This window comes from Eptatretus burgeri, chromosome 4 (assembly GCF_056783735.1).
Source record: "Eptatretus burgeri isolate ZD-2024b chromosome 4, Ebu_testis_v1, whole genome shotgun sequence".
In the NCBI taxonomy this organism is placed as follows: domain Eukaryota; kingdom Metazoa; phylum Chordata; class Myxini; order Myxiniformes; family Myxinidae; genus Eptatretus; species Eptatretus burgeri.
Genome location: NC_140964.1, coordinates 88,190,287 through 88,217,786, shown reverse-complemented (window position 1 = coordinate 88,217,786; position 27,500 = coordinate 88,190,287). Strand labels below are relative to the sequence as shown.

The 27,500-nt window shown below is 47.8% G+C and overlaps 1 protein-coding gene across 6 annotated transcripts in view; it reads right to left on the bottom strand.

The window, feature by feature from the left end:
- RBM19 (RNA binding motif protein 19) overlaps positions 1 to 27,500 on the bottom strand; it is a 208,147-nt gene that overhangs the window by 34,165 nt on the left and 146,482 nt on the right. For 3 of the 6 annotated variants that reach the window (XR_015057631.1, XR_015057632.1, XR_015057633.1), the window contains 5 exons: positions 25,000 to 25,055; positions 23,192 to 23,314; positions 21,935 to 22,040; positions 17,811 to 17,931; positions 10,290 to 10,435 (listed from right to left, as the gene is read on the bottom strand). Coding sequence is in view for 3 of the 6 variants with exons in the window: in XM_085879250.1 (XP_085735376.1) it covers positions 17,765 to 17,931; positions 21,935 to 22,040; positions 23,192 to 23,314; positions 25,000 to 25,055 (452 nt within the window). In the remaining 3 variants the exon portion in view is untranslated. Of the gene's footprint in view, positions 1 to 10,289; positions 10,436 to 17,764; positions 17,932 to 21,934; positions 22,041 to 23,191; positions 23,315 to 24,999; positions 25,056 to 27,500 lie in introns of all 6 variants that reach the window. The other 3 variants (XM_085879249.1, XM_085879248.1, XM_085879250.1) reach the window with 2 other exon arrangements.

Below are 27,500 nucleotides of genomic sequence, written 5' to 3'. Positions count from 1 at the left end.
CTTTATGGTGTTCTGCGAATTTCCACTGCCGTAACAATATATATATATATATATATATATATATATATATATATATATATATATATATATATATATATATATATATATATATATATATATATATATATATATATATATATATACATATACATATACATATACATATACATATACATATACATATACATATACATAAACATACATATATATATATATATATATATATACATATACATACATATATATATATATATATATATATATATATATATATATATATATATATATATATATATATATATATATACACACGGTCATGCGCCGCGTAACGACGTTCCAGGCAACGACGCATCGCATATACAACGGATCTGCCGGCTCTGAAAAAAAAAAAAAAATGAAAAAAAAAATGTAGCTGAAAAATTCCTATCGCCGAGTGATGTCGCCGACGACGAAGCGCTGCCAGTCGTATAAAAATAGCACATACAATTATGTGCACTGTACAGTAAATAATACATCATAATGATAATAAACGACAGTGTGGCCCTGTTATAATGCGATCGTTGAGGTCCATAAAATGTCATCACGAAAAAATCAGGGTCGTGCTAAATCGGGATTCAAGGAAATCGGCTTTCAAACTGAACCAATGTTTGCACGTTCACCTTCGAGCAAGTAAATTACCTTTGAATTGAAGAATTCCGCGAATAAATCGTTGTTGCAGTCGAAATTAAAACACCAATTTGTTTTTAGTGAAGCTTTTTATGTTGTTAAAACGATCGCACTGTTCCGAAAATATATATCAAAATTGACAGGTGCTCGTTTCTTCATTTGTAAATTATAACATCGATGTAATGATTACGTATTTATAAAATCCAAACGCTATTTATTCATCTTTCTATAATCGATGCGAGAAGAGATTGTAAGCTGCTGCTAACAACACCGATGGCTGTCATGAACAGCACAATGGTAAATCTAACGTGTCTTCCGTCTCTCTTGGATGTGTGTTACAATTGCCGACAGTATTCAGTACAGTAACATGCTGAACAGGTTTGTATCCGAGGAGCAATTGGCTGCACCATATAGCCGAGGTGTGTAGTTTTGTGTAACTACGATGTTCGAAAACGAAAAAAAAATGATGTTCGCACAACGACGACGTCGCTTAATGACGCGTTTCTCAGAACGTAACCCCATCGTTAAGTGGCGCATGACTGTGTGCGTGTGTATCATATATATATATATATATATATATATATATATATATATATATATATATATATATATAAATATATATATTGTTGCGGATTCGCGCCCGCCGGCGTGCGAACGGCCACGGAACTCGAATCGCGGCACGTCGCCCACCGGACGGACAATCCCGTCGTGACCCTCTCGGACTAACGCCGGGAACCAGTCACGGGTGGGCCTTTCGGCCTCACCACGATCGTGCCAATCGGCCCCCCGCGTGGGATAGGGTTGCTCGCCAAATTCGACCTACCTAAGTACCCACACGGAGGGTAGACCGGGCGATCGCACCTCGCCACAGGTCGACTTCGGACACGGGCCACTTTAAGCGACCCGTTCCGTACTATCGGGATAACCGAGCGGTGTTATCGTCAACCTCGACGGTTCGATTAATTATTGGGCGTATTTAGCCCACGACCAACCCTTTACGTGAAGTAAGATGGAGATTCAATTCGAGAAAAGACAAAGCGAAACGGGAAAACAGTTCAACATAAAGCACATTTATTCCGCGGCACACGGAAAGCACACATATACAATTATACACCAAAAGCAAATGTAACAAAAGAAGAAACACCACAATAATGCACAAAAAGCAAATGTAAAAGAAGAAAAGCACACTGCAGATCTACTACCGACTACCGAGCACACGGCAACACTTGTACAGTTTTACTTCACAGACGGCAACACATATACTCAAAGCAAAAGAAAAAGGGACCACCCTCCACTATGAGGGGGCAGACGGGCCTGGGGCCGAGACCGCGTCGAGCCTATCCGTCTGGTGATGAGCCGCAAAATGGCGGCGGCGCCCCGACTCCGCGGGCCTCGCTGGCACTGCCTGAAATGGGGTGGGAACGGGACCCCTTCTCACACTATCTCAGCGCGGGGGGAAACAGGAGGGGGTTGTTGATGCTCGGGGGAATGAGGATATCTCGCTGGCTCGGGTCCCGCGACGAGCGTCTCCACCGCGACCTCGGTCGCGTTATCGGCCTCCCCTCTCCGCAGCTCCCCGACTCTGACACGAGCGCCCTCTCGACTGCCTTCGCCGCCGCCACCTCTCCAACTCTCCCACTCTCCTCAGCTCCGTCCAACTGCTTTCTCCGACTCCTCTCTTCTCAACTCTCCTTGACTGACTCAACGACTCCGACTCTTCCCAACTCAACTGCCTTTTTGGCGAGCGAACGCGGCCCTTTATAGCCCCCGGGGCTTCGCGCCTTCACCTTCGACCCTTTACCTCTGGCTGGCCCCCCATTGGACAGAGGAAAAGTGGGCGTGAATGCTTTTTGATCCGCGAATCTGCATATAGCGATTATACTCCGACGCACCTGGAGGCGGGGCCAAATCGCCCCATGCTCGCTGATAGGACGGAACAGAAGTGGGCGTGAATCGTTTTTGATCCGATTTCTTCGGAAAGGCTGGTGTTTTTGCACCCGCCGCTCGGCGCGCGCCCTGCACGAGTCCAGGATCGGTGTCCACAAGCGGCGCGGGAATGGCGGTGATGCGATGGTTGCGAGAGCGAGATGTGACGGCAAGGGTCGTGGCTGTGGTTGTGAAGCGGCGTTGCGGTTGGTGGTTGTTGTGTGATGGCTGTTGAGACGTGGTTGGTGGTGGTAGTAATGGTAGTAATGGCGGCTGGTCCAAAATAAAGATAGTAAAAGAAAAACGGCTATCGAGAAGGGTCGCAGCCCGAAGGAATGACATTTATTCCCTCTAAACAACGGGTTTGGACTAACTACACATATACTTACAGAGATATCTCACCTGAGGGACCTGAATGGTGGTTTGCGAATTTCGTCAACCACAACACTACCCCCTCCCCTTTTTACAGACTCGTCCCGAGTCGTCAAATTTTCGTGTGCCATCATGTGTAGTTTTCCCCTAGTACATTTTACCTACGGATCCTTGAGTGCGACATTCATGGTATTCGTGTCCCCAAAATAAATAACCTGAGGGCTGAGTAACTACCTCAACAAACCCACTCACACGGACGACTTAAATAAAATTGCCGGTGCTAAGACAGACATGCCGGGGGCGCACTCATATTTACAGTACATCTTAACCTTAACTTACAAATTTTACACCAAACCATAGCCCAGGATCAATGAACTCTGCAAAAAGAAAGCAGTTAGCAGGGAGCCAGGCTGCCCGCATGCAGTCTCTGGCTCAAACAATGCAGGTGACAGGGAACGTGGCCGGCTGCTCACTCGCAGTCCAAGGCCTTCCCTTTTGAACTGAACGCAGTGAACCACAACGGTGCATGGGCTGCACGAACGCAGTCTCCGTGCCAGCTCAAGTGGCACACGCAATGAACACAACGAATGGATGGATGAATGGATGGACGCAAACACGGTGCACGGGCCGCCACTGCAGGCCCGTGTTGTAGCTGCCAACAGGGCAGTTCTCGCAGCTTGCAAACTGTTGCTTTCTGATCCTGGCGCACATGGCAATGAACAGGGGGGGGGGGGCAAAGCAAAAATTGAACGGGGCTGGTGAACAGGGGCAGTGGGCATGGCATGGCAAAGGTGATCAGGCAAACACAGCCTGCAGAACAAGGCCGCTGCAGGCAAACACAGCCGGCAGATGAACTGGCCAGCACAGGCCTTGCAGAAAACAGCTGCAGACGATCCGGCCGGTACAGGCCTTGTAGCACAGCAGCTACAGCCGATCCAGCCGGCACAGGCCTTGCAGCAAAACAACAGCTGCCGATGAAGCTGGCCAGCCTTCGTCGTTCAGTGGAGGTTGGTGGAGGGAGTGCGGTGGTGCTGGCCACTCGGAAGGCGGGCTCGAACCTACTCTACGGTCTCCCTCCCAACCTATCGCCTTTGCCTGTCACTGTCTATACCCACTCCCTTAATTTGTCAAACCCCAATTTAGCCCCAACTTATTTTTTTATTTTTACTTCCCCACTATAAATCGTCCCCTAACCCCCTGTACTGTCCTTGTTCGGCTAACCTATCCTGTCACCTAGCCTACTCCCAACCCCTACGTTCCCTTCCCGGAGGGGAACAAGGGAGAGCTGGCGTCCTGTGTCGAGGCCCAACGAAGCCTCAGGATGGCCTCCCCAGACTTCAGCGATCTAACCCAAAGTGGGTCCAGTGGCCCACAACGAGAGCGAGTGGATGGATGGTGCGGAGGGGTACACTTCCTATTCTACCCTATCCATTTAACTGTTCAACTACCCCGGGGCTTTCAACAAGCGCCTCTCGCTTCAACTATTGGTTCTAACAACCCAGATTCCCGTCGCCTGTGTTGGTGTCCTCACAATTTCGGGCCTCGCCCCCCAATTTTCTCTCCGTGCCCTCACACAGTCTCATGGCTGGGACACGTAGCTCCCTTTGGCAGGCACGACCCTCTGCCGATTCTCCGACGATGGCACCCCCGGGCACTACACTGCCTCCGAGCCTACCAGCTCCCTAAACACCGGGGAGTGCCCCCCATGGCACCTCCCCTGAAACGCACACGTGGCAGGCTGGCTTCCCAGGCCCCTTTCCGAGGGTCACCCGTGCCCACAACACTGCCCACGCGGCTAATGGCGCCCCGGGCCCCCGCACCAAGCAGGCGCACCCGTGCCCACTACGCTATCCCGGCCCCCCATGGGCCCTTGGCCTACTACGGCCGACTAGCCTGGTGCCCGGGGTACCCACTCAGCGATACTCACCTTTCGCAGCCACGCTCCCAGCCCATCAACAGGGCTCCTGCACCCCTCCAAATGGGTTTCGAGCCTACATTCACACCAACAACAAAACGACCTCCATTTTTCAATTTAACTAACCCCCTAACTCACTCTACACTGACCCCGGGGTCCCTTGGGCGGGAGTCACTCCTCCCCCCAATCACTCATCGCACCATGCATTCCCCATTCGCTCCACTCACACAGACCCGCTGGCCTCACTCACTCACCAAGCACATGCTTCCACTTCACTCACCAACAACTCTTCAACACACTCACCGCTGAACTCTGCCATCCTTCGAACTACATCCCCTAACTAACTCGTGCTCCCACGTCGTCCCTTAAACTATAGCACGTTCCATTTAACACTACGTAGCTAAGCTACGTCCCCACTACACATCCACAAGTCTGTTACTGTCTCCAAATAATCCCATTAATCAATTTCCCAACCTAAATCTCGCTACAATCCCTCTAACTCATCCATTCCACGGACTCCATGAGGACTTACCCCTGCCCCATGAAGTCGGTCTAACCAAGCTAACCCTTCCCCCTAACTAGTTTCCATCCTGTGCCCTGGTAAGGGGGTCTTCCACCCCTTGCCCGGGAATCCTGTGCACCCGAAAGTGAGGCTTGCTTTTTTTTTCTTTTTTCTTTTTTTTCACATGCGCATCACCAGCGCGGCAACTCACAGCTCGCGCACTTTGCACCTGCCCGTGACGTCATGCAGCTGCACGTGTACCTCGTCCCTCCTTGGACGGTACCATCCGGCAGGGATACCCCTCCTGCCGGATTCCAACCCCACGTGCAGCCATGACGTCACCGTGCGCATAAAAAAAACACAAGCCCCACGTCTCGAGGGGTTCCCCATGCGAACACATGTGCTTTGCCCGTTGGAGCTTAACACACACGATCGCGTGGAGAACCCGTCCGGTCCAAATCCATAATCCTGCCTAAACTTTGTCCGTCCGCGGGATCGGCAAATCCACCGCGTGCGTTTCCGGACCGGGACTTCACTCTCGTAAGCGAGCACGTGGGGGCCTCGTGCGTTGCACAGCACGGACCTCGTGCTCACTGCTGGGTGAACCCGGCACGGTCCCCGAAACAGCTACAGCCGCAACCCGGCTTTTGTCTCTCAATCGTCGTTGTCGTCTCCATTCGACCCACGCACTCCCGCGTGTTACGACGCTAACACACCTCACCATTAAACTCACACCGGGAGACGCGGCTGCATGTTCACACATGCCGACCGACATCTCCCTTACACACAGCGACCTTGCACACGCTGTCTCTCTCACACTCGGCCGCTCACTCACGCATGCCATTTCCCTTGCACACGTGGCTCCACTCACTCGCGGCCTTCCACTCACTCGTGCCATTTCCCTCACACAACCATACCACTCACACACGCGGGGGCACTCGCCCGCGGTGCCTCATCCATACACCGTGCCTCACTCACACACGCGGGGGCACTCATCCGCGGTGTTTCACTCATACACCGTGCCTCACTCACACACACGGGGGAACTCATCCGCGGTGCCTCACTCATACACCGTGCCTCACTCACACACGCAGGGGCACTCAACTGCGGTGTTTCACTCACACACGGTGCACTGGGAAGCACACCCTTCTGCACACTTACCACCACACCACTCACACACGCGGGGGCACTCGCCCGCGGTATCTCACTCACACACGCGGGGGCACTCGCCCGCGGTGTCTCACTCACACACGCGGGGGAACTCGCCCGCGGTGTCTCATCCATACTGGCGGTTTCATCCACACACGGGGACGCACTCACACCTTGCACCACACACACAGGGACAACCACACTGGGGATTCGTGTCCCCACAAGGGTCTCCGGGGCCTCTATACCCCCCAAGCTCTCCGTGCACCTGTCCACAGCACCCATCCCCTCCACCTCGCAAAGCACGACCGAACTCACCTGGTCGTGACTCGCCTCAAGGGGGCATACTCCCTCCCCTCGTTCCTGGAGGAGGCCATCCAACTGCTCGCACCGGGTCTCTACCCAGTTCGCGAGCTCACCCCCATTATCCTCCACTACCTCCGTGTGTGTGTGTGCGTCACTTACCCCGTCTTCATCGTGTAGTCTTCCCTCTATCGTTCCCATCTCCCGTGTCTCTGCCAACTGTCACCTCTTCGCCCTTTACCTCCCTTGTCTCAACTATTATTTCCGTCTCTTCCCTTGTTATCTCCCTCGTGCACGTCTCCGTCACCCCAATTAGTTTTTCCCTCTCGGTCACCGTCACTTTTTCCGTCACGACCCTCGCCCAACACGTCCCCCGAATTATTTTTTCCTTACCCGCCTCCACCGCGGGCCCGACAGCCGTTGCACTCCCTCCCAGCTCGTTCGCTCCCACACGTGGAGTCGCCATTTTAAGCTCCCCGGTTACTGCCTTCATGCCCGCCTGCAGGCTTCGGCCCATGTTCCGCGTCTCACCCCGCAGCTCTTTCATTTCTTCCTTCATTTGCTTGTTCATGCCTTTTATTTCGTTTTTCATTTCATTTGTGTTTGTATCCATCCTTGCTCTCATTGCCGCCAGCATGGCGCATAGCTGGGCCATGTCGGGTGCGCTTGGGTGAGCCGTTTCGGCAGGGATCGGGGAAGGGTTTTGGTGGAGAGGGGGAGGGGAGGTGTCATACACCGCGGCCGCCGCCGCACCTATTTCGGGCTCTGGGTTCAGTTGGGCGAGTTCGTGTTCCTGCACAACCGACATTTCCTGCACGGGGATTTCATCCTGGACCATGGATTCTACACATTCTACATCCATTTCTAATACCCCCGGCTCCCGCTCGCCTTGAGACGCCATCTTATTTCTCGTAAAGGGTTAATTTAAATCGCTCGTAATTTGGAGGGAATCGGGGTCGCTTCTCTCACCCCTGGACCGATTCCCGTGAATTTAGCTGGAGACAGGAGAGCCCGTTTTCCCGTTCTCCGATACCAGTGCCGCGAGGAGGGCGATGAGTTTATATCGCACAACCTGACACCAGTGTTGCGGATTCGCGCCCGCCGGCATGCGAACGGCCACGTAACTCGAATCGCGGCACGTCGCCCACCGGACGGACAATCCCGTCGTGACCCTCTCGGACTAACGCCGGGAACTAGTCACGGGTGGGCCTTTCAGCCTCACCACGATCGTGCCAATCGGCCCCCCCGCGTGGGATAGGGTTGCTCGCCAAATTCGACCTACCTAAGTACCCACACGGAGGGTAGACCGGGCGATCGCACCTCGCCGCAGGTCGACTTCGGACATGGGCCACCTTAAGCGACCCGTTCCGTACTATCGGGATAACCGAGCGGTGTTATCGTCAACCTCGACGGTTCGATGAATTATTGGGCGTATTTAGCCCACGACCAACCCTTTACGTGAAGTAAGATGGAGATTCAATTAGAGAAAAGACGAAGCGAAACGGGAAAACAGTTCAACATAAAGCACATTTATTCCGCGGCACACGGAAAGCACACATATACAATTATACACCAAAAGCAAATGTAACAAAAGAAGAAACACCACAATAATGCACAAAAAGCAAATGTAAAAGAAGAAAAACACACTGTAGATCTACTACCGACTACCGAGCACACGGCAACACTTATACAGTTTTAATTCACAGACGGCGCCGACAACACATATACTCAAAGCAAAAGAAAAAGGGACCACACTCCACTATGAGGGGGCAGACGGGCCTGGGGCCGAGACCGCGTCGAGCCTACCCGTCTGGTGATGAGCCGCAAAATGGCGGCGGCGCCCCGACTCCGCGGGCCTCGCTGGCACTGCCTGAAATGGGGTGGGAACGGGGCCCCCTTCTCACACTATCTCAGCGCGGGGGGAAACAGGAGGGGGTTGTTGATGCTCGGGGGAATGAGGATATCTCGCTGGCTCGGGTCCCGCGACGAGCGTCTCCACCGCGACCTCGGTCGCGTTATCGGCCTCCCCTCTCCGCAGCTCCCCGACTCTGACACGAGCGCCCTCTCGACTGCCTTCGCCGCCGCCACCTCTCCACCTCTCCAACTCTCCACAGCCCCGTCCAACTGCCTTCTCCGACTCCTCTCTTGACTGGCTCTTCCCAACTCAACTCCGAACTCCACTTGACTGACTACTACTGCTTCTTCTTCCCAACTCAACTCCGAACTCCACTTGACTGACTACTACTGCTTCTTCTTCCCAACTCAACTCCGAACTCCACTTGACTGACTACTACTACTTCTTCCCAACTCAACTCCGAACTCCACTTGACTGACTACTACTACTTCTTCCCAACTCAACTCCGAACTCAACTTGACTGACTACTACTACTTCTTCCCAACTCAACTCCGAACTCAACTGTTTGGCGAGCGAACGCGGCCCTTTATAGCCCCCCGTGGCTTCGCTCTTTCACCTTCGACCCTTTACCTCTGGCTGGCTCCCCATTGGACAGAAGAAAAGTGGGCGTGAATGCTTTTTGATCCGCGAATTTGCATATAGCGACCACACTCCGACGCACCTGGAGGCGGGGCCAAATCGCCCCATGCTCACTGATAGGACGGAACAGAAGTGGGCGTGAGTCGTTTTTGATCCGATTTCTTCGGAAAGGCCGGCGCCTTTGCACCCGCTGCTCTGCTCTTTGCACAACCACACAGGCCGTTCCTTTTCTCTCATGTGCCCGTATGTGAGTGGCTATATGTGCGTGGCCGTACGTGCAAAAAAAAAAGAAAAGAAAAAAAAGAGGAATTGTGACGGCAATCGTGACGTCATAACACCGTGTCCTGTCATTGGTTTGGTAAATAAATGGCCATAACTTGGGAACCACTTGTCCGATTAATATCAAACCTTGAAAAGGCACATATATCCACAGGGCCCCAGCAATATACCTGGCAAGTTTCAATGAGGTCGGACCAGTGGTTGTTGAGAAACAGCGGTCGCAGACACACAGATACACAGACAGACAGACACACAGAGATTGCTGGAATTATAGAAAGATATTTGTGTATATATATATATATATATATATATATATATATATATATATATACACATATATATATATACATATATATATATATATATACATATATATATATATATATACATATATATATATACATATATATATATATATATACATATATATATATATATATATATATATATATATACATATATATATATACATAACATATATTGTTGTTGGCCGGGAGTCGGGTGAGAAGACCACCAGGGGAGTAAAGCTATCTCGGGTTCCCACCAGACTCCCCGAAATTGCAGGTCATCGCACACAGATAATTCCGTGATGCGGCGGATTGCTAACGGACCGGGAACGCCAATAGCTCAACCACGTGACCCATGGACCTCCGTCTATGGGTTAATCGGGTTACCTAATTAATTACCTGATCTAATTACCGGGGGACACACCCTCGGTACGCCTTGTCAGAACCGGATCAGATGCAGCCGAGCGACACTGCCAAGGACGTACCGGCGAAAAGGAACGGATCGTTGGGAAGAAAGTCCCAGCTCGGCTCAGATACGGACCATGCTGGATCAATGAAAGAAAAGACAACAACGAGCTGGGAACATTTCTACTAATAATTTATTAACAGGCAGCGAGGAAAGATATGTGGCACAGTGAATGTAGTTTATTGTTGTGTATACGTAAAGATAGGAAGAAAAGTGTGGTGCGACAATAATACAAGCAACTTACAAAAGCAGACACAGATCAGAGTTATCCTGATGTAATTCTTCTACACTCTTAACTTAAGCGAGGACAGGCGCCATGCCATACACACACACAAAACCCGATGAAGAGGAGTTAATGAGAATAAATAAGAGAGGAGATGAGGCTAACGGTCTTTCACTACCTTGATCGACCGCACCACCAGTACATTTTGGGGGGATGCTCCGCTGGGCGATACTTCCCTGACAGGTGGTGCATCACCTCCCACTTCGTGACACTTCGTGAAGCTAAGTGGCGATCCAGAGAATGGGTCGCAACCATCAGGCGTGAAGGAAGGACTTTGGGCAGAGTCTGAAGTGAGCTGATGAAGGAAGGCGGAGTCAGCAGGCGAATGGGTGCGTTGTCAATCCCAGGCCAGACAGAGAGCACAATGAGCTGACAGGAAACATGAGCAATGAACAGGAACGGAAACCACCAGCAGACGGGCACGCTCGAACGGCCCCACGACCCGTCTTTTTATAGATCCTGTGGTGCGGGGCGGGGGCGAAAACCCGAAGCGGTGTCATCACCCGAATCGGGCGCTCTGATTGGGACTCGGCCAGCACACGGCCGAGCCATGATGGCTGGAAGCGGCTCCACTTTACATCCGGCAAGATGATTCCAAGCTGTGGAATCGTCCCGCTCTGAACACCGCGACACGAATCGCCCTGCACCAAACCCCCGGGCCATGCCCCGGCGACCGGCGGTCAGCACCGGTCAATGCGCTGCCTGTCTGTACACCATGCAGCCCGAGCCATACAGCACGCCTCTGCCCGGCAACAGTCTTGCCGGGCAGAGAGGCGATAAGACGTCCGCGGTGGTCAGCCAAAACCGATGGTAAAATGCTCTGGAAAACACAGGCGCAGGCCCGAACAAGAAGTGTGCCATTCGTGCCTGCTCTGTGTAGATAATAAATTATCCAGGGGCTGCACGTGGGTTCGCCGCCATTGAGCATGCGGTCATTTATCAAAAGTAGTGGTGTTCACAGTGACAGTCCTGATCTGTGTCATGAACCGAAGGAAAAGATTGGATATAATTATTAGATATAGCCTTGGATTGAAAAGAGGACAGATATAATTATTATATTCAGAAATGGGTTGAAAAGAGTGCGCCGCGTGCGTACTGTACGGCGTTGGCCTTTTGGTGTGTTGCTCCTTCTATTTCCTCAGCAAGGCATTCCTGCAGCGGTGCCGTCGTGTTGGTTATCCTTCCTATTTCTTCTGCCCAGTGGGTGGAAATTACCGCTGTGCTGCACGTGTTCCGTGCAGCGTGGGCGTTTGACGTTTTGTTCCTTTTGGTCTTTTCTGAGGACGCATTCTTACATAAAGGGTGCGCCACAGTTTTTACAGGTGGGCGTCCGAGCGTAGTTCCTGCTGGCCTTCATGAGGACCCATTGTCAGCGCAGGGAGAGGCCGTGGCTTTTACAGGTGAGTGTCTGGTGCAGTGCCTGCTTGAATTTATCTCAGGAATAGAGAGAAAGAATAGAAATGAGTTCAGAGATATAATCAGACATAACTCTGAGACTCACACAACGCACTTGTCCCGTTTGTCCCATTAGACAAGAAGGAAGGGACTATCTGTACGTATATTAATGAAACAACTGTCTGGGGACCACTGTATGATGGATGCCATTGCTTTGGAGGGATGCGGTTCCCAGAACCGCAATAATATATATGTAATATACAATGTATAAAATATAATGTATAAAATAAAAATATATAATATATAAAATGAACATATATATTGTTGTAGATTTCCGCCACTCCGGCGTGCGGACGACCGCCTTGAGCCCGATTGCGGCCGCACGCGCCCACCGAATGTGGCAATCTCGTCGCAGCTTCCGGATCAACGCCGAAACCCAGCTACGGGTGTTTTTAACACACCATAAACCAGCCAACTCTTCTGTCCACGCGTTACAGGGTCGATCGCCGAATTATCGATGTACCCAATTATTCGCGCGGACAAAAATGCCGGGAGTTTATACTTCAGCGGGACCTGCACGAAAACAACCGCTTTAAGCAGCTCGTTCAGTATGCGATTGCCGAGCGGTTTAATATCGCCAAGCCCCGTCGGACCAGATGTACGTTTTATCGGCTTTAAAAGCCAGCTAATATTCCGAACACATAATGGCAGTTAATGGAGGAAAGGGACGCAACGAGCAGGTGAACATTCAAACAATGGGGATATTTATTTCCAATGCAGGCACGTGAGCAGTGAATGGGGGGATGGGAACAAGACACGAGCAAAAACCTACAGCCGATGTCTATTTATTATGTACATGCACTTAGTCAGTTCTACTTGGTAGACAAGGTGCCACAGACTTTCATGCAAACCCCAAGAAAGAAAGGAAGAACCGGGCTCGTACGCCTTTATAATTGCTCTGAGCCGGGATGACCGAAGGGGCTCCGAGAGACCGAGCGGGCTTCCTGCCACCCTCTTGGTGACTCGCTGGGTGACCCTCGATGTCTCTGCCCGCACTCCAACCTCCGAACTCTCCAGCTCTTTTCCCCGACTCCACCACACCAGCGCAGCACGAACTTGAATGCTCTCTCCCAGTGCTCTTCTCCAACTGGTGTCCAACTCAGAACAGCTCTGACTCCAACTCAGAACTCAGAACAGCAACTCAGAACAGCTCTCCACTCCAACTCAGAACAGCAACTCAGAACAGCTCTCCACTCCTTTTCGGCCCTCGAACGTGGCTTTTTATCGCTCCAAGGGGAGGGCATTCGCCCCTCCCTTCTCGGCGCGCGAGAGAAAAATCCTAGGAGTGATCGGGTTGTTTTTCTTCGGAGCATACTTTTTGTAACCGTCACTTTTGTTTACCCATTCTGAGGGACCCACCCCAACCATCAATCCTGTTTTCGTCCCAGAATATCGGGGTGGGAGTTGTTGTTTTTGTTTGTAGAGGAGGGTCGCTGTGTTGTGGAGATTGACGAGGTTGTTGAGATGCTGTTGTGGTGGTGGAGGTGGCGTGGTTGTTGAGTTGTTCATTATTGTTGTTGCAGTTGTTATTGTTAAAATAAAGATAGAAAAGAATAACACTACCTCAAAGATGCACAGCCCGGCACACGAACAAATCCCGTTATACATTGGTGGGGAAATCTAACCTGGAACACACACTTATCGACATAACTGATCTTCCGGGAACCTGAATGGTGTTCTGTGAATTTCCACAACCGTAACAATATATATATATATATATATATATATATATATATATATATATATATATATATATATATATATTGTTGTAGATTTCCCGCCCGTCAGCGTGCGAATGACCGCATCTAACCAATAGCGGTTGCTTCGCCCACCGAACGGACAATCCAGTCGCGGCTTTCCGGATCAACGCCGGAAACCAGCCACGGGTGTGTTTTTAACCACACCACAACCTTGTCCGCACTCCACCGTGCTACAGGGTCCGATTGTCAAATCTTAGATTTACCTAATTATTCTCGCGGGTCGGTTACCGAGAGATTGTACCTCAACGGGACCGCTTGGAAATGAGCCGCTGAAGCAGCTCGCTTCCTTTTGGGATAACTGAGCGGGGTATTATCGCGCAGTCCCGTTGGACCCGATCACTTTACCGGCTATTTAAAAACCAACTATATTCCGAGTGCAAGATGGGGCAGTTCAAGGAGGGAATGGACGCAACGAACAGGGTTACATTCACACAAGGACATTTATTATAATAAAGCACGTATGCAATTAAACAAGGCAAAACACGTATGCAATTATACAAGCAACAAAAGCACGACAAAAGAACTAAAACCATCTTCTTATTATGTACAGTCGCTTGCACTTAACAGCAGTTCCTACTTATGAGACGGGCCCACGGACACACGTATGCACACACACATCCAAGAAATGGTGGCAGAGGCCTTTAATAACGAGCTCCAGCTCGGAGGATAGGTGAGCTGAAACCCAGAGCCTATCTCGAACCTCTCCACCTCATGTGGTCTTCAAGTTGTTCGGACCCGGGCTCCAGCAAGAGCGAGCTGGATCCAATCGCCGTGAGCTGCGATCCTTCCCGAGCTCCCGCGAATCCTCCCGCGCTTCTCAACACATGCTGGTGAGACGAGGCGCCGATCCTTCCCGTCGATGCGTCGCTTCCCCGAGGAACCACCTCCAAGAAGAGATCGATGAGTCGCACCAGCCAGGAACCAAAATGGAGAACAAAGAGCTCCACGAACCAAGAAGAAGAAGCCACCACTCACAGCTCAAGCCGAGCGACCGGCTCAACTCTCTTCCAAGCAAAGCAGCTCGAAGCAAAAAGCTCTCCCGAGCCAAGCAGAAGCCGAAGTTCACTGAACCACTAAAGCAAAAAGCCTCCAAAAAGCCTCCCCCCGAGCCAGGCCTCAGCCGAAGCTCACTGAGCCAGCCGAAGCAAAAAGCTTCCGAAGGCCTAAACCCTAGCGCAAGCCAAACAGGACCCAAAGGTCTGCTGAACGACTACTCTCTGCCGAAGCAAAAAGCTTACCACTCAAAAACAAAGAAAGGATCTCGTCCTTATCCTTCTCCGCCACCCTCCCCCACGCCCGGCGTGACTCATGCCCTCGTGATCCATCCCCCCGCTCAACCACGGGTGGGAGGGAGTTGTTGACATCATGAATCACGGGACGGCAGGGTGGTTCTTCCTCTTCGCAGAAAAGGGGGAGGGATGTCTCCATCGTTCGTTCCTCAACTATTAAATTGATCCGTAGCGCATCTAATCGATTTCTGAACATTTAAACAATGAAAGGTGAGCTATCTCGGGAACAAGCACTTGTCGACATAACTGACTGAAGGAACCTGAATGTTGTGTGCAATCAAATTCCCAAATTCGTAACAATATAAATATACACATAATATATAATATAATATTTCAGATATACTGTATTATATATATATATATACATATATATAAAATAAATACTGTACACACACACACACACACACACACACACACACACACACACACACACACACACACACACACACACACACACACACACACACACACACACACACACACACAAAAAAGACCATTCTTCACAAAATGCAAAATAATCTCGCTCTCTGTCTAACCTGCAGTCAGCAGGTATTACACACTATCCTCAACAATCAGAAGCAGCTGCAGCAGATGGGAAATTAACAAATGAAATTCACTCTACAGCTAAAAGCCCAACTAAAGCAAATCAAATCAGACTCAGCGTTATGGTGGTTCGAGCATCCCACTCTGAAACAGGGACACCAGCAGTTAGATTTTTGATTCTGGCAGTCATATCAGAATTGAAAAATGGTGCATGCTGATTCTTTGCTTGATGCTCAGCATTTAGAGGACAGAGCATACATAAAACCCCATTAGTTAGCATCCCAAAGGGGAGAGGGGAAGGAAGGAGTGTTTCTCTTTTAAATGCCCCACTTATTGCCGAGAAAAAAGGGCTGCTACGAGATTGCATCCATCAACAGTAGCCAGAGTACTCCAGGAAGTCAATTCTACCAAGAAATACCCCCTCTCTCCCCTCCAACTCCCACGGGACGCCAACTAATGGAGTTTATGTCTGTTCTTTCCTCTAAATGTATTTGTCTCAAGTCAAATTCTGTGTTGTCTGGAATCTGTCTGCATGGGGTGCATAATGTATGTGACAGCTTTCAATGAGCCTTTCACCCTGTATAAAATAATTTTACAAAAATGTGTTTTTTACTAAACTTTTTAGTAAATAATAATTTAAGAAACAAATAATAATTTACTACTAAAAAATAATTTTACTGAACAGGCAACAGACAGGTAGTGGACAAAAAAAATGGAAACACCTGGGTAAATGAGGGACATCAAGTATATTGAAAGCAACGGCTTCCACATAGTTGTGGCCCATGTGTTAATTAAGCAAATAACATTCCAGCATGCTTTGGGCCATGTATAAAAATGCTGCACAGGCCTGGTTGCCTATAATTATGGCTACCATGGCTGCAAGAAGAGACCTCAGTGACTTTGAAAGAGGGGTGATTGATGCGGCACATTTGGCAGGAGCTTCAGTGACAAAGACAGCCCAAATTGTTAATGTTTCACGAGCAACGGTGTCGAAGGTAATATCAGCATGGAACTCTGAGGGAAAGACATCATCAGCAAAGGGCAACAGTAGACGGAGGTGCCTACTCCAGAATCGCAATATCCGTGCATTAATTTGAACTGCAAAGCAAAGCAGACGAGCAACTCCAGATGAATTGACTGTGAATTTAAACCTGTGGCACAAGTAGCCAGTTTCATCAAAAACAGTCCACCTGGAACTCTAGAGAGTGGGATACTATAATCGGGTTGCAGTGCACAAACCGCTCATCACACCTGGCACTGCACATTTGTGAGTCAGTGGTGCAAAGAGCACAGGCAATGGACTACCGAGCAGTGGAGAAATGTGATATGGTCAAATGAATCATCCTACACCATGTTCTCGACAACCGGACGAGTGCAGGTGTGGCACCAACCGAAAGAACTTTACAACCCTGAGAGCTTCGTTCCAACAGTGAAGGGTTCTAGTGGTTCAGTAATGTTGCGGGGCGCATTTTCCTGGCATGGTTTGGGTGCAGTCATTCTCTTGGAAGGCAAGGTCAATGCCAATTGATACATAATGGTACTGAGTGATCATCTTCACTCAATGTTGCAGCATTTCTTTCCTGCCAGGAGGGTGTCTTCCAGGATGACAACACCCCCATCCACAGAAGGTTTGATGAGCATGACACTGATGGTATCCATATGTCATGGCCTTCTCAGTCACCAAATCTGAACACAATCGAGCATTTATAGGGTATTCTGCAATGACGTCTGAGACAGTGTTTTCTACCTCCAACAAACAGGTGTGAGTTGATAGACTTTCTCGTCAAACAATGGTGCCGCCTCCCTCCTGCAGAATTCCAGACGCTGATGGACTTTATGTCATGGTGGATACAGGCCATACGAGCCGCACACGGTGGCCCAATACCCTATTAAAAGACTTTACATTGGTGTTTCCATTTTTTGTCAACTACTGGCAGGTAACAGAATGGCAAATCTCCAATTTTGTTTCATAAAAAATAAGTAAAAAAAAAAAATAGTTGCTTCCATGGAGAATGTAAAATGTATAAAGATGAAATTAATTATAATCCAAAACATAATCCAAAACCCATTATTCTTACCAAAGGAAAATACTTTTATGAGAAGGTAATGTGATTAATCGTGTACCATGATAGTTTTCAGCAGTTTTTCGCCGCAAGGCATCAAGTCCGTCCTCATCTTTTGCCCATTCTAGCACCAGTCGGCGACCATACAAATGGGTACTATGGCACAGGGCCTCCATAGCTTTCTGTGAGTACAAGTGCACACCACAAAATATAAATGGAAGAATGACAGGTAACCCACACCCCAAACACTCAAAGCTTCCCCCACACCCCACACACACACACACAAACCTTCACCTTCCCATGCATCCCACACTCTCAAACCTTCCAACACACCCTACACACTCAAACATTCCCATGCACCCTACACAATAAAACCTTCCCCTCACACTCAACCCCTCTCCCGCACCCCACGCACTCAAACCTTCCACTGACACACACACACAGACACACACACACACACACACACACACACACACACACACACACATACACACACACACACACACACACACACACACACACACACACACACACACACACACACACACACACACACACACACACACATCTCCACCCAAAGCCTTACCCTGCCCCCGCAAAGCTTCCCCCCATCCTGCACAATCCCAATGCCTTCTTCCCCATTATTTACCTCCACCACCAAAGGTGAAGGAGGTTATGTTTTCAACCCTTTCTGTCTGTTTGTCTGTCTGTCTGTGTCTGTTTGTGTACAGGATATCTCAAAAAGTTGTGGACGGATCTGGATGAAATTTTGTGGACAGATTTGGTGTGTGACAAGGATGAACTCATTAGATTTTGGCGAAGATCCGGATCCGACTACTATAAATTTTTTAAGCGATTCTTCACCATAAAGAGATAGGGCGAAAAATGATATATTGCACGATATCTCAAAAAAGTTGTGGACGGATTCGGATGAAACTTGGTGGACAAATTTGGTGTGTCAAGGATGAATTGATTCCATTTTGGTGAAAATCCGAATCCGGATCTGGATACGAGAGTTATTTAATTTTCAAAGCGATTCTTCACCATTGAGAGACAGGACAAAAACGATATAGTACTGTATAGCATGATGTTTCAAAAATGTAGTGGGCCCGATATGTTCTTGTGGATCAAGCAATACGTGGCGGACGTATGCGCTCTGAGTGCCCTTCTAGTTTCTAACTGTGTGGACCTCAAACATCTGAGGTCTCTGCTCTCACCTGACAGATCTCTCAATCCAGGCCACTGCAGATAAACTAGACATCATCTGTTTCACAGAATCCTTCTTCCCACAGGATGTCCCTGACTCTTTCGTGTCTCTCCCCGGTTACAGTCTCCTCTGATTTGATAGGCCTGAACCACGCTTCAATGATGGGATTGCACTTTACATGAAGAACTCAATTTCTCATCGCCTCTTTGCTGATCTTACCCCTCCCAACCCCCAAGAGTACCACTGGCAGTGACATCCCCTCCACTCCACTTGTTCATCTGTGCATTGTACCATCCTCCGAACAGCGACGACTCCATCAACATCTCAGACAACATGGACAAACTTTTAACAACTCATCCCATCTCTCTTCCTCAAATGTGGCAATTTAAATTGCCATCATGCAACTTGGCTGGGTTTAGGTACCTCTCTCACCAGCTATGACACTTCAGCAAAGAACCTCTGTGACTCCATGGGACTGACTTAATCTGTAAACTTTCCAACCCAGATTTTGCCAAATGACAAATCCTCCCTTCTGGACTGGGTGATGACAAAGTTCCCTACAGATATCTCCTGCTCTTCAAATGCTTCAATTGGTTCTTCTGATCACATGCTTGTGAAAGTCAACATCCCTCTGGCTATTCTGAGAGAGCTTCCTCAAAACCTGAGAGTCTGGCATTTCACTCAAGCAGATTGGCTGGGCCTGCAAGCAGCCTGATGTTAACTCGGACTGAGAATTCTTCCATGGAAACTTGATCTCTCTCGTGCACAGATTCACCGCATATTGTCTTCAATTATCCAACCCTTCTTCCCACCCATGGTAAAATGAATCATGTGGTGAGGCAGTTGCTCTGAAACAACTTGCCTTCTCTTCCTGGAATGCAAATCTGACCAAAGGCAATCTCAGTGCATTCCAAAAACCCCACAAGAATTGTGTCCACTCTCAGCAGAGCCAGAAAACATCTGTCGAACCTCAAGAATGAACTTTCAAGCTTGTCTCCCTCCTCTAAAACGTGGTGGGGCCTTGTTAAGCCTGTCTCTGAAGTACGCTCCCCTTCCATCCCTTCTCTCTCTTCAAATGGTACCACAGCTGACTCCACTGGTGAGAAGGCTGAATGCCTCAATTCTGTGTTTGCTTCCAAATCTTGTGTCTCCAACCCCTCACTATTGGTACCCATCCTTCCCGGTCACACCCAACTGCTCCTGGACTCTGAGTCTCTTGTACCTGAGAAGGTGGAGAAGGTTATTTCAACCCTCGACTCTGACTCTGCAACTGGATGGGATGGCATTTGCTCACGTGCCCTAAAAACTTGCACTGCTGCTCTTGCACATCCTCTCTCTGCCCTTATCATCCTATCATTCATGCTAGGTCATCTTCCAATTGCATGGAAGTCCACCAACATCACAGCACCACATAAAATGGTGCAAAAACTGATCCACTCAACTACAAACCTCTCAGCATACTTCCAATCATCAACAAGACCATGGAATCCATCATCACAGTTGATGTGAAATCCTTCCTTTTCTCCAACAACCTCATCTCAGATCACCAATTTGGTTTCAGACCAGGTCATTCCACCTTGGACATTCTGCTTATACTCGACCAATAATGGATGGAGGCCTTCAATGTCAGACATAAGATCAGGACCATCTCTCCGGACATATCTCGTGCTTTAGATACAGTCTGGTATCCTGCCTTTCTCTCCAAACTCTCCGCCTATGGCATCAAAGGCCAACTCAACACATGGCTAACTGACTTCCTCTAATCTCGTAGCCAGTGTGTGGCTCTCAACAGAATCTTTTCACCTCCTCTCCCTGTCGAGGCTGGAGTGCCCCAAGGTAGTGTTCTGGGCCCAGTCCTATTCCTGATGTTCATCAATGATCTCTCTGACTCTGGAAAATCCTCCATTTGCTGATGACTCCACCATCTGTCGTGACATCCCCCATCCTTCAGACAGGCAGGTGCAGCCTCTTCCCTCTGTAGACCTTGAAAAAAAAAATCACAAGCTGGTCAAACACTTGGAATAAGTCTTTCAATCTTGACAGCTCTCTCACTCTCACGAGCTCACTATCCCTCTCCGAAAGGACCATCTGGCAAATCCTCCGATCGACTTTCTTAACAATCCTCTTAAGGAAGTTGTCATTCAAACTCCTGGGTCTCACTATCAGCCATGATTTTTCTTGGGCAAACCACATTTCAAAGTTGGCCTCCAAAGCCAGCCATTAACTGGGCATCCTCCATCGCAGTCTTTCTATGGCACACCTGAACTCTTATCCACCAACATGGCCTACATCCACAACTTGATCCCTGCCTCACATCTTGTTCATCTGATGCCGTGGAAACCAATGCCTTCAAGATCATTGGAATACCCCATGCTGAAGCTGAGTATCACTTTGCCATCGCAGACAGTCTTATCGGTCTTGCACCCTCTGCTCTTTCCGTGCTTTGTCCCCCCTGCCCCCAGGCCTCTGCAGGGTTGACACGGTCCACCTTCAACCCCCTTCTGGTGAAACTACCTAAATCCAGGATCACTGCTCTTCTCCACTCATTTGTTCCTGCTTTGCCCACCTGTGAAATCAACTTCCACAACCTCTTCAGTCTCATTCTTCCCTCAAGGTCTTCAAGACAGCTGTTCACCACCATCTCAAATAGTTGCCATTTTAAAACCATGATCTTTTCTATCCTAGTTAACCCCACCCAAATCCCTCTTTCCAATTTTCCAGTTTTCCCTCCATGGAGTTTCCTTCTGTGTCCATCTTGTCCACCCCATGCATGCGTGTTTTGCGTCCTGTTTTAGCCGTTACATTCTGATCCATTCAGTGTACTAGCTCTTCCATGAACCTTGACTGCATACAAAAGAAAAAAAAGGCACCATCCGTACAGAATGACATCACCAGCTGTTGTGTGGGAGTGTGGGAGTGCGGGTGGGGGGTGGGGGTGAGTTCAATGTGGGTTTGTACCCATCAAACCGAGTACTGACCTTGGCATCACGACGAGTGAGAAAATCGACAAAGCCAAAGCCTCTATGCATTCCAGATCCACTCATCTTCTTTGGGAGTCGGACCATCTTTATTTCCCCAAATGCACTACAAGAGGGGGACAAAAAGAGAAAATGAAAATAAAAATGGTATGATGACAGCAAGTTGAGCAAGCTTGCCAAAATGGAAATATTGTCACATGTATGGTCTCTGCATCAACTGCTCAACCACAACCACAACGGTAGCTGGTGCAGAGACTGAACAATGGAGATCATCTGCTGGATGACTGAATTAAATGGGGATCATGCCCGTGGGGAATTTAGTGTGTCCCCAAATTCAAAATGTGGTTTCCACCACATCGGTTAACAATTTGAAGTAACTATTTTAATCCTCTGGGGCTTTCCAATTTAACTAATCATTGGAACAGGAAAGACGGCAGAAACCAGATATGCATGTTTCACATCGGAAATACAAACACTTCAATTGGGACAAGACAGAACTAATCGGGCACAGAACCCCAGATGAAGACAGACAATTAATGAAAACAATACAAGTAGAACGCATCTCAAATGCAAAGACCATCTGCATCCACTTTGTGCTCAAACTAAATTTGATAAAAACAGCAGTTAATTTTTATTGTATTTTCATTTATTAATCAGTTTTTTCCATATTTACATCTTTAAGATGTCTTGAAAATTTAATGACCAAAGCTCAAATGGTAAATAGAGAAACACGGAAGCAATTCCAAAACTCGGTTGTTTTGTGCTGCACATTGGACGGGCTAATAAGACCTATTTGTTTTGACTATGACTTTGTTCTTTGAGATTTGGTCTCAATTAATTGGTCTTCAACATGTTGTCAGAATAAAAGTATGTTGAAAATTTGATGACAAAAGCTCAACAGTAAAAACGTTATGGCCCGGACAGACATTCTCACCAACAAGCGATTACAAAACCCCGTCTCTTGCACGTGCCAAACAATACAATTATCCCTTGCACATGTCCTTAATACATATTCAAAGTCCAATAAATCACACAAGCACAAATGGTGCTAAGGTCTTACATTCTAACTAATGACCACCAGCCCATAAACATGAACAATACATTTTACAGTGAAAGCAACATAATACTTACAAATAACAAAAAAATGAAACAATAAAAGTTGTAATCACAAAGGGACAAAAAACAATAACCATGCACATGAGCCTATCACTTGAAAGGTGTACTTCAAGCCAAAAGCCGAGAAGCGACAGCCTTTACCTGAACAGTTCCTGAACTTCATGCTTCTTGGTCTGGAAAGGAATGTTCCGCACGAGGATTTTAGAAGTTTTTTGCTTTGTTGCTTTCTGTATGTGCCGTCCGTGCAGTAGATTTGAGTCCGTCCTGAGGGTGATGGAGTTTTAAGAAGAGCAAGGACACCACATTCAATGAGTAGTTACAGTGCTTTAGTGTATGACGAAGGAGAGAAAAGAAGAATAATTGCAGGAAGTATTCAACAGCCAGGTTAAATAAATGTATAAATTATTCTCCATTGTCCACAGTGAGAAATTTAAACTTTGAAAGAATGGTTACAAATGTTAAAAGCTTGGAGCATTGAAAATTTAATAAAATAAAATCATATCGGTACTGGCAAAAAAGATTACCAACAGAAGAGCTTCAAAATAATTCTGCAATTCAAACCGAAAGCTTGTGATCAAGCATTGTTTGGAATGCTCAGTTTGTCAACTTATGTTGGCCACAAAGCACAATCTATGCAAATGGTGATGGGGAAGTTGAACAAACCTTTATTCACTTACAGTGCCAATGCAGTGAAACAAACAAAACAAAAGAAAAAAAAAGTCCATTCACCTGAAAAAGTTTTGCTGCTAATATGGAACAAGTTCAGCCTTAACACAAGGAAGGATAAAACAAAGGCAAAGTGTGTTGACACATTGAGGTGCACAAGGTGCCGCATTCGTAAATAATTCTACTCAATATAATACTTGTTCATCTGTCTCTGTCCACACTCAGATGGAAAACCTGACTGGTTGTTTGTTTTTGTTTTTGTCTTTGAGGGGCAGGGGGGCTCTGCAGGACAGCAGAATTCCAATTTTGCAGGGCATATTAATTTGTCTCGATACAACACAAACATTTCTGCGACAACATGACTCGACAGCCTTACTTTTTCATGTTCTCAAAATAAATTTTGTAGCTTCCAAATTAATGACCAGTGCACATCACCTAACTCAAACAAATAACATAATGCGTGGCATGATGTGAATTCAAACATCTCAATGAGAATGATCGACATGAACCCTGCCAAAACAGGAAAACGCAACCATTTGATTTCTTTTTCTCACAATTCCGAAGGCAAATATTTGTGCCATTGCAATCAAAATCCGTGCAAGTCAAGGGTAGTCAAACTTGCAAGCTGTGATCCATGTGATTATTACAACATATATTTTAAACATTCAGTCCATCTTTCTGTAATTTTACTTCCAGGGCTATTACAAGCCAGAAAGTTCAAGCATGAATGCCCCCCCCCCACCACCTCCTGTGTCAAGTCCCTTGTGTATCCTTGTTATAACTCAGCACGTTCTTCAAGTATTCTGTGCCCATTACAAAGACTCGTTCCTAAATCCTTCCTCATCACGTTACACAGCAGCATGCAATTATGCACTCCATTGTCCAATCTGAAAGACCCAGGGTCATGCCCACATTGATCTTGCCTCGGCAGCATGCTGTTTATCACCGTAGGTGAATTATAACCGATTGGCATTGAAACAGCTCTTAATTTTCTCTTTGTAGGTTTGGCACCTCTCAAGTCCCATCGTGTATTAAATGCAGTATCGAAGCGTATGAGGGCTGACAAACATGTCCCAACTGTTTTCAGCTTATCTAATCAGCTAAGATAAGATGACGTGTGGAGATACAAGTCTCATCAAAAAAAGTTTAAGATAACCTTCAGGACAATATTTAAAATGCTAAATAATATGGACCAGAAACCATTTATGCTGATTCCAATAAATTAAATAATTATGGGTTTCCTGGTCCATCTGTAAAACCATAACCCACACGTCCCAACTCACCTTGATGCTCTTTCTGAGATCTTTAGCTCCAGCTGATGTTCGTCAACCATGCAGTGCTGAAAGAGTTTTAGATTTTTAATTAAATTTCATAACTCACAAAATGCAAAAAAAAAATTGTATCCAGAGTTAAGGCTCGTGGAACAATGAGTACACTGTTCTGATCAGGACATAATAGGACAAAAACAATAGCAGAGAGAGGGAGAGGGAGGTGGGCACCAATATAGGTGTTGAAGGGGGAGACTTGGGCAAACAATGGGCATGGGGGGCCTTACAGGTGGACAGGAGTTCAGGTGTGCCAAGGAATTACTTTGTATGACAGAGGATGCCCAGTCGGTCAGCAACTGGCTTTGGAGGCCAAATTTGAAATGTGGTTTGTCCAAGAGAGATCGTGACCAATTGTGAGACCCATGAATACGAGTGACTGAATTTCCCCAAGAAGATTGTTGAAAAGTAGAGGATGGGGGTGGAGGGGTGGAAGACGGCCCTTTCGAAGAGAGAGATTGAGAGTGTAAGACTTATCCAAGTGTTTTACCAGCTTGTGATTATATAAAGGTTTGAAGAGGGGGAAGAGACTGTGCCTGTCTGAAGGATGAGGGATGTCACAGCAGAGGTGGTCATCAACAAATATATAAAGGAGATTTTCCAGAGAATCATAGATGACTAGTGAAGATCAAGAATAGGACTGGCCCAAGAACACAGACACAGACACAGACACAGACACAGAGAGAGAGAGAGAGAGAGAGAGAGAGAGAGAGAGGGAGAGAGAGAGAGAGAGAGAGAGAGAGAGAGAGAGAGAGAGAGAGAGAGAGAGACACACAGAGAGAGAGAGAGACACAGAGAGAGAGACACAGAGAGAGAGAGAGACACAGAGAGAGAGAGAGAGACACAGAGAGAGAGAGAGAGACACAGAGAGAGAGAGAGAGACACAGAGAGAGAGAGAGAGACACAGAGAGAGAGAGAGACACAGAGAGAGAGAGACAGAGAGAGAGAGAGAGAGAGAGACACAGAGAGAGAGAGAGAGAGACACAGAGAGAGAGAGAGAGAGAGACACAGAGAGAGAGAGAGAGAGACACAGAGAGAGAGAGAGAGAGACACAGAGAGACAGAGACACAGAGAGACAGAGACACAGAGAGACAGAGACACAGAGAGACAGAGACACAGAGAGACAGAGACACAGAGAGACAGAGACACAGAGAGACAGAGACACAGAGAGACAGAGACACAGAGAGACAGAGACACAGAGAGACAGAGAGACAGAGACACAGAGAGACAGAGAGACAGAGACACAGAGAGACAGAGACACAGAGAGACAGAGACACAGAGACACAGAGAGACAGAGACACAGAGAGACAGAGACACAGAGAGACAGAGACACAGAGAGACAGAGACACAGAGAGACAGAGACACAGAGAGACAGAGACACAGAGAGACAGAGAGACAGAGACACAGAGACACAGAGACACAGAGAGACAGAGACACAGAGACACAGAGAGACAGAGACACAGAGACACAGAGAGACAGAGACACAGAGACACAGAGAGACAGAGAGACAGAGAGACAGAGAGACAGAGAGACAGAGAGACAGAGAGACAGAGAGACAGAGAGACAGAGAGACAGAGAGACAGAGAGACAGAGAGACAGAGAGACAGAGAGACAGAGACACAGAGAGACAGAGAGACACAGAGAGACACAGAGAGACACAGAGAGACACAGAGAGACAGAGAGACAGAGAGACAGAGAGACAGAGAGACAGAGAGACAGAGACACAGAGAGACAGAGACACAGAGACACAGAGACACAGAGACACAGAGACACAGAGAGACAGAGACACAGAGAGACAGAGAGACAGAGAGACAGAGAGACAGAGAGACAGAGAGACAGAGAGACAGAGAGACAGAGAGACAGAGAGACAGAGAGACAGAGAGACAGAGAGACAGAGAGACAGAGAGACAGAGAGACAGAGAGACAGAGAGACAGAGAGACAGAGAGACAGAGAGACAGAGAGACAGAGAGACAGAGACAGAGAGACAGAGAGACAGAGAGACAGAGAGACAGAGAGACAGAGAGACAGAGAGACAGAGAGACAGAGAGACAGAGAGAGAGAGAGAGAGAGAGAGAGATATATTCCATTGAGAACCACAACTTGGTTATGAGAGTAGAGGAAGTCAGAAAGCCATGTGTGGAGTTGGCCTTGGATGCCACGGGCAGAGAGTTTGGAGAGTAAGACTGTATCGAAAGCACGAGATATGTCCAGAGACGGCACCAACCTCGTGTCTAATATTTAGGGCTTCCATTCATAAATTGTTGAGCGAGTGGAAGAAGCATGTCCAAGGTAGTGTGACCTGGTCTGAATCCAAATTGGTGATCTGAGATGAGGCTGTTGGAGAAAAGGAAGGATTTCATGACTTTGCTGATGATTGGAAGCAAGATGATGAGCCTGTAGTTAAGGGGATCAGGTTTTGCACCTTTTTATGTAATGCAGTGATTATGGCAGATTTGTA